Here is a 14,353-nt window from a genome sequence, read left to right as displayed (position 1 = left end):
ATTTAAAAATTATATATTGAAATAAGCTGATGATCTGGCACATACTATTTAAAAACCTCTGTATTTTGCCAAACAATTTCCACAGGATTAGCAGTTTTAAAAACATACAGAACCAGAAAACCCTCTGACCTAGCTTGAACATTGTGTCAACAAACCCCACAGCCATATCTTTATTCTTTGGGCATTATAGCAAATCAAGCATTAAAAGTGCACAGAGAAAGAAACAAAAGTATCAGGGAACTGACTGCATCTAGAACCTATAGGTGTATGTACATACCGCTGCTTGTATTTGAACTACCTTCTTTTTACCCACCTAAGAAAAAAGATCTGATTGTAGCAGCTTCTTAGCAATGTCACTGGTAATAATTATGTTTTGACAGTTCTGTATAAAAAGTTCAGTCTTGAAACTCGAGAAATTATTGTCCACTCTCCTTTTTTGCAACTTTAAAAACAAGACACATTCCATCCTTAACAATAGTAAGCATTTCCAAAAAGGTACTAATGTTCAAAAAAAAAAAAATCCTGAATTTCCTTTTCAACTAAAAGTATTTGTAAGACATTTTGCATATATATTTGTTTTCCAAATGAAGGAGTGGCAACTTTCTCTTGAATATAAAAGCTTAAATTTACTTCTGCTAAATATAAAACTAGTTCTCAGGATGCAGTATATTAATCCATACATTATGAAGAATACATTTTGTTTTATACTACACTATTATATCTCTTCCCAAAGGTTTCTGTATTTAAAAAGAAAAAAAATAAATATACTGTAAGGTCACTCAAATTATTTTAAACACACACGGAAAAAAAAAAAAAATCAAACAGTGACCTACACATAAATGGTTGGGAAGTTGTGACTTAAAGATGGCATCTTTTAATCAGACTTTCTCATAAACGCTAGCCTCAAAAGAACCCCATTTGCTACAAGATGCATCTGCATGGTTTTAAGACTTAGCTATGCAGACTCCTATTGCCCCAGGGCAGTGCTATATAAGTCTATTGAAAACGATCAGATTGCAGAATCAACACCTTAAATTTTCCCAGAAAGCCTCCCACAAATGTTTTATGTGCATTATGACACGATAACAAAACAAAAAGGGATGTTACAAAATTTTATGCACGACAATTTTTCATGTATTTTCCCATCACATTTGGCAAGCAGAGAACTAATCCTGTCGCCTGTCTACTCGTACATTGAGAGCTGCAAGCTACAATTCAATATAAAATACAATAACCTTCTATAATAGTTATGTTCATCTTAGAACAAAGATTAAAATAAAAGTTAACTGTGCCGAATCATACTTTCATAAATTACTAAAAAGGTGATATTCAGACATTTTGCTTCTGAATAATAAGCCTAATATCTGTATCATGTGCAAAAGTGCAACTGTGTTTTAGAACTGAGGCCCAACTGAATACAATTTTGTTCTTAAAGAAATATACTCGAACTCACTTAACACGGAAAACAGTGGTTCTCAGTATCTTTTAAAGTTATGCTTTACCTATTGAAACATTGTACAACTGCAAGTTAGTAAAAAATACAAAAAAAAAAATAGAACTAAACAGAAAACAACAAAGCTTGTATATAAATCAGTTTACAATTCAAAGCACAACAGTAAGCTTCAAATAATGACAAAGGAAGAGGTGGGATGATTTGTTTAAAACCCGTGGTTGTCTCTGTTCCTTCCTTCAGGAGCTGGTGCCCGTTCAGCTGCTGGCAGTGTGTGCGTGCATCCGCTTCGCCACGTCGTAGACGTAGGTTACGTCCGGCCGCCTCTCCGGGTCCGGGTTGATGCACATGTTCACCAACTGCCGCAGCTGGGAGAGGAGAGCAACACCACGGGATCAGCTGCTGCCTTACAGGGACTGCTTGTGCACTACCAAATTCAAACTCGTAAGACTGGCAACAATGAGCCGAAAGGCACTTCTGCATAGGCACGCGCTCCGCCCCGCCTCCCTCCACACCCACTGCACACCATGCTTCTATGCAAGCACATGTGCAACACACTCCCACGACTTTGACATTTTGGGCCGTTGTCCAGAAAAAACAATGAACACCTGTTAAGCTCTAATCTTTTAACGCACAAATTTAGACACGCAATTAGTCTCATTACACATCATATAAATGAAAATTCCTGTGCTTTTGATGGCTATGCCTGCAAACTAGCATGGACAGAAGGTGCATCGGGGCCACTTGCTCATTGCCTCCCGACACAGGAGCCAGCCAGCAATAAATGCCATTGCTGCGTGACGGCTTCCAACAAAGTGCAGCGATTCTCCTTGCAGCACACAGCCAACCTGGGGACCATACTGCTGCTAAAAGCTGCCACTACACACACATTCAGAAAGCAACTGAATGGATTAAACCCACTGAGTGCTATTCAATATAGAGACTCCACCCTTGAATGAGGAAATCTCTGAACTTAAAACTGGAAGCTGGGGAAGTGTCGCATTATGCAGGCCCTGTTACTCCACACTTGGCCTCTACTGGAGACACAGTACAGGAATAAACAGCCTTTGGTCTACGCCCTGTGATCTATTCTTTGGATTAAGTCACTGATTTTTTTTTTTTTTTTTCTTTATCCAAAGAAGTACATAATTAACAAATACGTTCACAGAAGCCTCTATCTGGGAGTGAACAAATTGCTATGACCAGAAAACCCCATGTTTCCACAAGCATCGTATTCACTGGTCCTTCCATAGTGCAGAATCAGCAGAAGAAACCCCTAAGAGCTTCCACACCACTCAGATGCTTCTCAATGCCTTCACAAACTAGCAGAATAGTTGCAATGTTTTTTTTTTTCTCCCTTGATATGCCTAAGAACTTATGACATTAGAACTTAATGTATTGTCTGGATAACTTTTTGATGGCCCATCTATTTTGAACTGTGTGCATCTCCTAAGCATTTTTCAACATGGAATACACTGCTTCATGATGACTTATTAAACCATTTACCATTCTTTGCATAGGCAACTTAACCACGATCTTTAGTAGCTTTGCCAAATCCTCCTGGATCTCCTTATAGCATTGGGGGATGGGGGAGCGGGAAAACAACCAAGAAGAAAAAAATAAAACACCTTGTGACCCACACTTCTATAGCAGCATATCAAATTTGGTTAAGTCTCCCTCCCAGCTCTATTGGGTATTATTGAAAAAGGTCTGTAATTTTTGCAACTACAGACTGTGACCTCATCACCATGATTATTCCAAAGTAACATAGATTGCATATTCAAGCCTAACATCAGAGAATTTCCTTCCTGCTTTTTATAAAGACCAAGGATTTTAAATTATAATTATACTCCTTTCACTTTTCAGAAGATTCATTTAAATGAACAGGAATAGGAAGTCCAGAAGTTAAGTAAGAAACATCGCATAGCACTATTGAAAACTTTGTCCATTAGCTCTTGTGTAAAGATTGTACACTGTATAAAGTGTACAGGTTTTTTCATATTAAACAAAACAAAAACTATGTCACTAGACATTCCCCTTCTTTAGCAAGAAAAGCTTAATATTTAAGACTGTGATCATCAGTCCTGAAGGTAGTGGTCAGATTGCTGGATTGAAAAGAAACATATTAAATAAAAATAATCTGTAACAGACTCACTATTTGAACCTTAAATAAGCTAAGTATATTTTGACTACTGGAGTTATAAAAGCCATCATAGTGCTTCTGGCACCCAATAAATAAAATACAATACTATTGACAGAAAAAACTATTATCCTGTAGTAACTCCCAAACATTTGGAAAATAGGATGCTGGAAATAATGAACTGCTGTAAAAAAAAAAAAAAAAATTGCCAACACATAATACAACGATGCAAAGCAAAATAATCTCCTGTAGAAGAAGCAGGTGGGACACAGTGTAAGCAAAAGGCACAACGTATTAGCAGAGACGAGCAGCTTGCTAGGCAACACCTCAGACAGTTTGCATGGAAAAGTCTTTCTTGGATGAAGAAAATCCAAAAACCTCAAGCCTGAAACAAGACTCAAATAATTAAACGTTTTGCAAAGAGAATACAAATGTCATTTATTTGCAGAATACAACACCAAATCTTGTAGTTGTACAAAATCTTGAATATATCTTTCTCTGTGAATACCTCCTCCTGTTCAATAGAACTGCATATAGTAAATGTCTCAGTAAAAGAGGCCTTGAAGGATTGAAACCTATAAAGCTATCATCATAGGAGAAACAGCATTCTTTCTCCTGTTTTTATCAGCTATGTATCAATGATTTAACTGCAGGGAGAAGAGCAGGAGAATGACCTTCAAGAAACTTACCTATGAAAAGCACCAGAAGTTCTGTTTACCTCAAGTAGGCTACATTGTGTCTTTTCAGTCCTGGCCTGCAGGTAACTGATTTTGTTTTCTAAATTGAATTTAATCATCTAAAAGTCAATTTCAGACTCAGAACTACCTGTGAAGTCACTAAATAGGAAGGCTTCCTTCAGAGTTACTTTATTTGTTACAATATATTATAATTGAAAACAGCAATAAAATGACCAAAAAGATTCATTGCTTAGACAGAGCTAGCAAAATGTATGGTTACTCAAAAGTAGTAAGTAGTAAGGCTTTAGGTCCTATTAATCTGTGTAAGTACACTGACGAAAACCATTCACCCATGTGGAGTGTTGACTGGCGGTTTTAATGCTGCAGCTTCTTACTTTTTTTACTCTAGCCAAATTGCACATGGAGCCGCTATTGTTCGGATGCATTAAAGAACCTACAAGAACATTTTCATAGTGAGGGACAGTCACTGAACCAGTTTACTCAGGATTCCCAACATAGTTCTAGCGGTGAGTTCAGTTAGAGACAAACCTCCACTATTCCTGGAAGAAAATAAACCACAGTCACAGGCCTCTTTCAGCTGTGAGTCCTAATGTTTGAATGTTGGTCATTCCTATGACTGCAAAATCTCCTTTCCCCTCCCCAGTCCAGAACCCCCACTGTAAGGCAGCATGGCTGAGCTGAATATGCCTGGGACACTGTGCAATGACAATGCAGATTACAGAGTAATTTCACAATCCCTGAGCTCTTTCGAGCCTTGTTACTGCACAGCAAACCTTCAGGAGAAGGCAAATTAGTTTTGCTGTAGAGGATGAAACCAGTTCTACAAGAAGGCAGACTGAAACTGTGACAATGCTGGATGCCAATACTTACTTATAGCACTATTCCTGTAACTCCTACAGGAATATCCATTTTGATAACCCTGAAACCCATTTGCCAACTCTTCTACTATTAATAAAAGTTCCAGTGTAGCAGAAGAGCCCAACAGTACCATGGGAAGAAGCAGTGGGATTCTAAAGTCAGACTATCATTAGAAATAATTAAAAAAAAAAAAATCTGACAGACTGGCCGACAGGCAGAGCAGACTTAGGACCAAGATGGATGAAGCTCCTGTTGTATCCCCAAGCTGCAAAATTGTTTGGTAGCTTATTGTTCTTAACTTCCTCTGTGCATTTAGCACAAGTACTGTCTTTAGCCTGGAGCTTAGCCTGATGTCAGAGCAGTAGGACACACTTTCTTTAACTAGCAGCTTTTTCAGCTACGAAATAAATAATTACCACTCAAGTCAGGAGGAGGAACAACAACAAAAATATGACATGCAAGTACTTTGCATTGTAAGCCAGGCGAAAAAGAAATTTTCATATTAGAAATTTTGGATAAGAAAATAGGAGAATAGTAGAATTTCTTGAAGCCTTTTTTCAGTTTTACTCTCAAGACCTTCCACTGGCAACTAATATTGCCATTGTAGACCACCTGCCTCATTCAGCCTTCACATCTGGGTAGGAGGTTGGCTAGGGATTTTAGAAGTGCATCTCAATCAAAGGGAAGATTTAAAAACTTCGTCTATCATGAAAGCAACATGATACTGATATTGGCTGACAAGATTTTAAGAGTATTGATTGGGGGTGGCTAGGGAGCCCCAGCTTTGAATTCCCTAAAGCAGAACTACTTTCAGTAAATGATGAGTACTCATCTTGAATACCAGATGTTCTTAAGGAATATTACAAAATTGAGATATCCAAAACACCTGAAAATATTGGCTCTTGACTCTACTGCTGACACAATCATTTGTGAAAAATGCATCTACGACTATTAGAACTTCTAATTGAAGGTTTTAAAAAAAAAAAAAAAAAAAAAAAATTTCCTTCTGTCTATCTTAAGGTGCATCTTCCTGTCACTATTCTCTGATGACACAGATGGGATACATTATTAATAGGTTGGTCTTACAGAGGCACACTTAGAAAAAATGTCGCATCTTAAAACTTGTTAAAATTTACTTACACAAAGTTTATCTAAAAAAGCACTTCTCTTGTATTGTGTAATGCAAGTATTTACGCTCCTATATCAAAGAATGCAGAGATCAACACTCAGTGAATTTTTTCTTTCATAAATTTTTTTTATAAACTATGAAATAGCCTTTACTGTTCAGTGATCCCTGATCTTTACAACTTACTGAGTGTGCTTCCAACCTGGTTCAATATTTGATATCTGAATTTCCTGTACAGGTGAAATATTTAGGACAGTATCCCAATATGACAGATAACACTTGTTTCTGGCTTTTTTGCAGTTCATGCCAGCAATGTTTTTTCATACAAGTAAAAAAGGTATATTTATTAGTTACTGCATCAAAATAGATCTATTTTTCCATGTACCTTAGTGAAGACATCTTCATCTCAGAGCATAAAAAATGTTCCCATCACAGTATCCATACTTCTTTTAAGTAACTATTTTCATACTTATCTTCCTACCTATCATAGCTCTGATTCTCTCATTATGTTTTCCAACAACTTATGTGTATTTTGCAAATAACTGGTTTATCCAAGGTGGAGAATACGTGTCTGCTTTGAAACGAAGAAAACCTAACATGCTGTGGTGTGCATCTGTTTTCAACACCAGAAACTACGCAGATGTGCAGTAAAAGATGGAAATCTCTTTCCCCATCCAAACTCTAAGACCTTCTATCTGGGCCAGGCTTTGATATTTGCCCCTTGGCTGGGAATCCGCATATCCAACTTCACACTTAGCTGCAGTGAAGTAGCCCTGCAGGCAGGCCAACTTCAACAAACCACTAGTGGTATCATCATTAAAATACTGCTGAAGGTCACCATGGAAACCGCCTGCTGAGGCTTCACTGCTGCACTGCATCTCCTAATCAGCTACCATGTGAAATGCAAATTCAGACAGTCTGAAAATTAGTCAAGAAGAATAGAGGATGAGGATGCAGATATGTGAAATATTCATGCGCTTCATGGAAAAAGGAAGACAGCATGAATGACACAACAAAGAACGGCCCCTGACATTCTTGCTATCATTTTGCATTATTGTTCACACCCTACTGTATTTCGAGGCCTCCAGTTCTGAAGTTGGTTATATGAACTGCCATATTTATAGACTACAATAAATTATAATTATAAACGGCCCAGGTAAAATGACTAATTGGAAAACCCGCAAAATGTACACAGTGTATACATTACACCGTAGATCATTACTTTATCCTTAATGTCACTGAATTATCTTTTTAAATCCAGTTTGTTCCATAAAAGGGGAATAATTGTCACTATAAATACAAAACAGAACAAAACACTGGGCGGTAATCTTTTGTTAATAGTCCAATCACTGTCTTCAAATGCAAAAAAATTTCAGGTTTAGAATTACAACCCCTGCTCTATAAATGAAATTGCACAATGCTTTATATTTATTAAAACTATTTCGGTGCTAATGTTTATTTGCTTTTTCAAAGTAATCTTTAATTCACAAAGGCTGAATTCAGTTAGAATTGCTTACTAATACATTAATGCATTTGGTTTACAGCTTCCATTAATTTGCCCTGTTCTTTTTGAAGCAGCAAAGTGTTTCAAAACTGGCACCTTGCAACATCAACAAGGAAGCATTTTCATTTTTTCATTCTGCTACACTACCAAAAATTTCTTTTATTTAGCTTCTTTTCATTTTAGAGCTTAAAAAAGCAAGTACCCCCCTTAAATGCAGAAATGATAGTAAATAACTGTTACTTATCAGCTTAAAACAAACACTGCTGCGATACGCACGAGCACATAGTTCAGATTCACTTACATTATGTCTGCCTGTATGTCTCTGATATTTACTAGTAGTCTAGTAAGACTAGTACTGACTACTAGTTGAGAGCCACTCTTTATTGCAAAAGAACTGCCATTCAATTGTATTGAACAGCACAGTTTTAGAATGCAGAAAAAAGGGAACTAAGTAATTAATTTTTACTAGTGAGTTACATTACATCTGTTTGAATGCAAGCCCCTAGAGAAACAAGGCTAGTGTGCTAATTTACTGTGCAACACCAACTTGGGTAGTTGTGCTTCTAGAGAAGCACACTATAGATGTACAACTCAATCCCATTCTGGCATGTAGAACGTATCCTTGTGCATTCTGAGAAAACATTTTGTCATACTTGCAAGGAAGCTCAATGAAATTAAGAAGCTTACAGTATGACGTTACAATCATTAATTTCCCCAAATTTTAAATCATATCAGACTTGTTTTGACAGGAACATTTGAGCGAGTTCAACAAGCAAACACTTATGGGCATAATCTGCAAATAACATAAAATCACACAAGTTCATTTACTTCCCTGGCACTGTGCCAGCTTACATAAACTGAGGATCTAGCCCATGAAAAGGAAAATTACTTACTTCCTCTGAATAGTGATCTGAAGGGAGAGGTGGGTAGTCACACTGTTCTATCTTCTTGCACAGGGAGTACAAGTTCATTTTATCACCATAAAAGGGACTCTGCAGTGCAGCCATCTGTTCAAAGAAAATGCATGGTTTTCTTTTGTGCTTTAAGTAAACCTGTTTTGTCATAAAATCTGTAAGACTAACAAATCAAAAGCAATTTTTAATGACCTTCGATTCCCTTCTTAGAAGTGTCACAGTGGTAAAAACAGAAATTCCAAAACTGTTACTGTAACCGGTATGTACACTTATTCAATGTCATACAGTCGTACCTGTTATAATCCTCATACTGCAGTATTTTAATTGTATGCCCTTAGAGTACAAGGAAAAAATTAAGTAGTTTTCAATACTGCTGTGAGTGTGGAAGGTCCTCACACCATGAAGGAGAAAGAGGGGGGGGAAAAAAAAAAAACACACAAACAAAACACAAACCACACAAACCACCCCACAATGTAATTTTCCTCTGAAGATCTTTTGGAAGAAAACATTTAATTTATTTGGAAACATCACCTGATCTTAAAAGCAGTACCATATGCTGAAAATGCTGGCTAACAGTAATAGATTTTGTAACCTTCCAAACTATTAAACTAGACTTCAATAAAGGTTTTTTTAAAGCAAGAAAACTAAAGGCAATATCTAAACTTAAAAAAAAAAAAACCCAAACCCCAAAATATTCAGTACGTTATTTGAAGATACTTAAAAATTAAAAAATAAATCCCAAAACATCACCAGAAGTACAGAACTGGCAACTCTTGACTATAATTTACGATTGTAATAAAAAATAAGAGAATAGCTGTTGGAGAGATTTATATAAGTGATAAGCTTAACACCAGCATTAGGTAAACCTAGGCTTTATTTCCAGACAATGTTACAACTTGACATTTAAGGTGGAAACAAATGCTGTGGTTAGCAGGATTAGGAATTTAAAAATTCATTTAAAAATCTCTCCATTCTGTTCAAAGCCGTCAAAGTCTTTGAACCGCAGCAGCACGAATGCTGCTTTGAGTGCAGTGCTGCCCCAAAGTCAGTCACCCTTTTCTACATGTGCTAATAAGTTTGATTTTGGAAGGACAATGTGTACATTCCCCAGACAGGCAGAGTGTGTGTGAAACACGCTAGTCCATGCTGTGCTACTCAGTGAGCTTCAGCAGGGACAGAACAAGCTGAAAATGGCTCTCATCTGTCTTGTGGTCTTCCAGATAGCAGTTTAACTCCTTCATGTCTAAGCACCAATATCACTGGGGGAAAACGTATGAAAAAAATTACCAAAATGCTTTGGCATTTATTTTAGATCTGACAAAGGCACTCTTAAACAGTTCCATACTTTTTGACATTACCTTCAAGGAAGAATAAATAATCGTAAAGCTCCCAAAACAATTACTATGCTACGGTTCCATCCTACATGCCTCCCAAAAACTCTATTATGAAAATAGTGTTAATTTTTGGATTTACATGACATTGTCTCTTACCTTAAAAAGAATGTTAAAATTGCAAGCTAAAGACCAGAAAAGAAAAGAAAAATCAACTGCAGGGTTTGTACACACACAGAAATTCTAAATAAATGCACACATACTCATTTTTGTACTCTAGGTGTTCATTAAAAAGTACTTTTGTTTGAATGCTGCAGAGTGTTAAAAAAATTCTGAATGTCCCCTAAGGAGTTAAAACAGGAATACTATATTTTCATGCATCTCCTGCTTTGACAGATGAAAAATGTCAACTGTCCTGTTTTTATTTTCAAGCTTTTGCACTATTCATCTGGTTCATTAGTGCATCTCGCTGCTGCCCCTGACAGCTGCTCGCCCTCTCCTCCCAGCAGCTGAATTTTTCAGGCTAATTTGATCCTCCACACTGAGACGATCGCTAGAATGATTGACTTGCTCCCTGACCTCCAGGGTCTGACTTTCCTGATTAGTATTCTGGGGGTGTTGGAGGGACGAAAGCCCACTGTCTGTCTTCGGGGCTGGTGGCAGCTCTCTCTCTTTTTTTTTCTTTTTTTTTTTTTTTTTTTTTGAACTGTAAGCCACCAACCTACAACCCTGTAAGGATGCAATTGCTACGCTGAACAATAAAAGGAAATGTGTAAGACCTACTTTTCCATGTAAAGGTCCATGTAGCAAAAGCACAGCATCTTGATTTTAATTAGTAAAGTCTACTTTGTTGCATATCAATTAAAACTCCAGTGGTAGCGGTTTTTTAGGTTTCAGAACTACCTGGGGCTATAAAAATATCAGATATTAAAATATACTTTTGAAAATCTTACTGGCCACAGTTAACACTGTATAACAGACCTGTATACATAGGTTAGAAATAATTTTTTTTTTAAATAATATACATTATAGAAAATTAGTCTAAACTTAAATTAAAACATAACTGAGAAGAGTTTAGCAGCAATTAAGCATTTATTGAGAAGTGATAAACATGTCACAGCTTTTCTCCAATTAAGCTGGAGAGAATCCAGAGCACACATGAGCACACATCAAGATGAAATCAATGTAATAAAACATGGTAAAATGCTGGCTATAAACATATCACAAAAAGATACCCAGCAAAAAACTGCATGGATAAAAAAAATTCATGCATTAATCTACACGTCTTGAAGAACCTTAAGTAACCACTTTCAAATAATTAAAAAAGGAGAAAAATGCTAAGCATATATTCTGAGTTTACTGTATCTAAAATTTCAATAAAATTTCAAAATTGCATCTCAATGATCAACAACCAAAAAAAAAAAAAAAAAAACCAAACCAAACCAAACAAAACACTAAAATCCAAAAAACTCCACCACAAACATCTGGTATGTTCTAGAATTCACCAAATGGGACTAATGCACCTCTAGAAAAAAAAAAAATAGCTACTGTTAGAGATACTGCTATAATATAAATACAGCTACATAATATATACCAGCAATTACTTTAATAATTATTCTTTCAAGAAGGAGAAATCCAAACATAACACCATATCAATTTAAATATCATCCTGGCAAAACTTCTAGGGGAAGGAAAAAAAATAATAAAATGGTATTTAAATATGCTGAGTTAATCAATCGAATGAGATATTTAGCTAACTTGAAATTATTTACCAGGTCAAATAAAAATTTAATATCCACATAGGTTTTACATATACTGTATCAGCAACAAAGCAGCAAGCTTAAAAAAAAAAATCTTCTTTAGAAGTGTGCTATTGATTTCTATCCAGCAATTTTATTTCATATAACATAGAAAAGTTACCCTTAAGACATGTTCATTTTAGATAATAATTAGTGATTAAGGGTTTTATATGTTTCCAGATTTTAAAAAGTCCACAAGAAAACCAGTGAGAAGTAGCAATACTGAAAAATCTTCATTCATCAACTGTGTAAAGTAGAGCACTGAAATCGATGGCAGTTGCCGTGGTCGATAGTAAGGAATCCCAACAGCAGATTCAGTTTCAGTTCAGGATTTAACTTCTAAACACTTGCTGTTCAGGCACCGGCCTTCAGTCCTGTGAATTGTCCCCAAGCTTTAGAAGCAACAGCCATACACAGGTCTGTAAACTCCGCAGAACTGCGATACACCTATTTGCCTTTGCAATATTTAAAGCAACATGCTAGTGATAGAAAGTAAACTAATGTTACTGGAGACAATTCACCTAGTAGTAACATAACTTTAACTAATTGACATTTTCTACAAAAACCTAGAAAAACAGGAGGTGCCAATCCCATTGAGCATGTGTTAAATGAGTTCTGCTCACTCACTGAGGCAGGTGGCTTGTAGGTGAATGAGAACTGAGCTGGGTGAATTATCTGGTGTGTAACCAGAAAGACATCACTGCATTGATGATGGAGTGTATTTTTTTCCCAGTATCCTTCAACAAAAGTGTTTTGTCTTTTTATCAACAAACGATATGCAAGGAACTTTGAAGACACAGCTTCCTTGGAAGCCTACCTGTTCTTCACACCTTCATTCGCCTCAATTTCCATTTGCTCTGTATCTTTTTTCTCTCAGAATCTAATGTCATTATGTCTCATCTACCAATCTTGGCTGTGTGAATACAGAAATTAACCAATAATTATAGTTTAATCAATTGGAGAAAAAAGGGCAGAAAAACTATATGTCTGTGCAGCAGAAGTCATTATATTGAAAGTTAATTCAAGCTAGTAAGCACACAGTAATGCTTTCTTTTTTAAAATTGTTATACTTAGGTTTTAAATAATTTTAAAGAAATAAAACTTGTGTTAAAATAACTGTATAGCAATTTTTGAAAGCTTTAGCTGCATACCCAAATCACTCCTGCTACTTCTCAAAGCATTTATTACCAAAATCGTATCATCAGCCCAGGCCACTAAAACACCTAGAACAATTTTACACGTGCTTGCCATTATTCATTTATTAATCCTTCAGTTATGTCCAAACATTAGCAAACTGTTGTAAAATCTTTGTAGCTAGCCCAGTAAAAGGTAACACAAAAATGAAAGTATTTCATGTGCTAAAGTTTTGTGAGAGGTCATTGCTAATATTAAAGACAAACATATAATAGCTGAAAAGTAGCTTTTTCACAATACTACCTACTTTTCTAAACAAAACCAAAAATAGATCCTAAAACAGTACTTAAAGTGGGTTTGGAGGGGGGGCAGGGGTTGGGGAGCAGAACAGTGTTAAGTTCACTGTATAAATCAATATTACCTCATACAGCAGACAGCCTAGAGACCAGATGTCAGATTTGAAGTTGTAACCATTTTCGTGTATTCTCTCTGGAGACATATAATAAGGTGTACCAACTGCAATAAATACACAAGTATTTTTAAATGAAAATTTCTGTTGTTATACCATAGTAAAAGTACCATTTTCATGGCTGAAAAAAAAAATATTCCTTTCTCTTACTTTGCTATACATAAAATTTCAATTCATACTCACAACTGTAGTTTGACAGAAACACCCATGAATTAGATATCTATTACACCCAATAGAGCTTTACTCTGACTATTGATAATTACCAGAATTATTCAGTTGTAGAATATTTGCAATTTTTGCTTTTAAAGAAGCTCAAAAGTAATTATTTTCTTCTGAAGAGAACCAAGGGAATTTACTACACACACACAGCCCTGCTTCTTTCCAAACTGTTGTAACTGTGGCTGGATATAACAGCTAGAAATTATCTTCTGTGTCTTCAATATATTTTTTTTTTTTAATTAATTGTCTGTTCTTCCATTTGAGAATATACAAATCTGGAAAAAAAACTGCATTCGAATCTAACAATTAAACACAATTTAGTTTGAGTATTTGAAACTAAAATTGAGCCTGAAATCCAGCCTCTTCAGCTTCCCCGAGAGGGAGGCAGGAAAACCTGAGAGCCCAGCAGAAGCTGAGGCTCCTATGAGCGCCTTGGCCATCTGCTGCAGGACTAGACTCTGCGAGGGCTTTTCAGCTCCAAATCTGTGGCAGTCCTAGCTTAATCCTGCCCCAGAGCTGTGTGCTCCAGAGACATCTGCTCTTGAAAAGCAGCATTTACTAGGACTGTCCCAGAGCAAATTTGTATTGGATACTCCAGGAGATCTCTCCCTTTGATTTTAATCAGACCCTACCCATATGTGACACAAGTTATTTGCAAGAGAGAAATTCTGAGATTTTTCAAATCTGTAAAAAAAAGCCATTAAATATATA

The 14,353-nt window shown here is 36.2% G+C and overlaps 1 protein-coding gene across 1 annotated transcript; it reads right to left on the bottom strand.

Moving 5' to 3' along the window:
* Positions 1 to 1,707: 1,707 nt before the first annotated feature.
* LOC103774994 (serine/threonine-protein kinase Nek7-like) lies at positions 1,708 to 13,470 on the bottom strand (the record flags this gene model as incomplete). Its single annotated transcript, XM_008942435.1, has 3 exons — positions 1,708 to 1,818; positions 8,670 to 8,783; positions 13,376 to 13,470. Coding segments are annotated over 3 exons (320 nt in total), but the record flags the coding sequence as incomplete, so codon positions are not given.
* Positions 13,471 to 14,353: the final 883 nt, after the last annotated feature.

This window comes from Merops nubicus, unplaced genomic scaffold (assembly GCF_000691845.1).
Source record: "Merops nubicus isolate BGI_N331 unplaced genomic scaffold, ASM69184v1 scaffold43246, whole genome shotgun sequence".
Taxonomy (NCBI): Eukaryota; Metazoa; Chordata; class Aves; order Coraciiformes; family Meropidae; genus Merops; species Merops nubicus.
The sequence above is the reverse complement of the archived record's forward strand: the minus strand, read 5'-3'. Positions and strand labels throughout refer to the sequence as shown.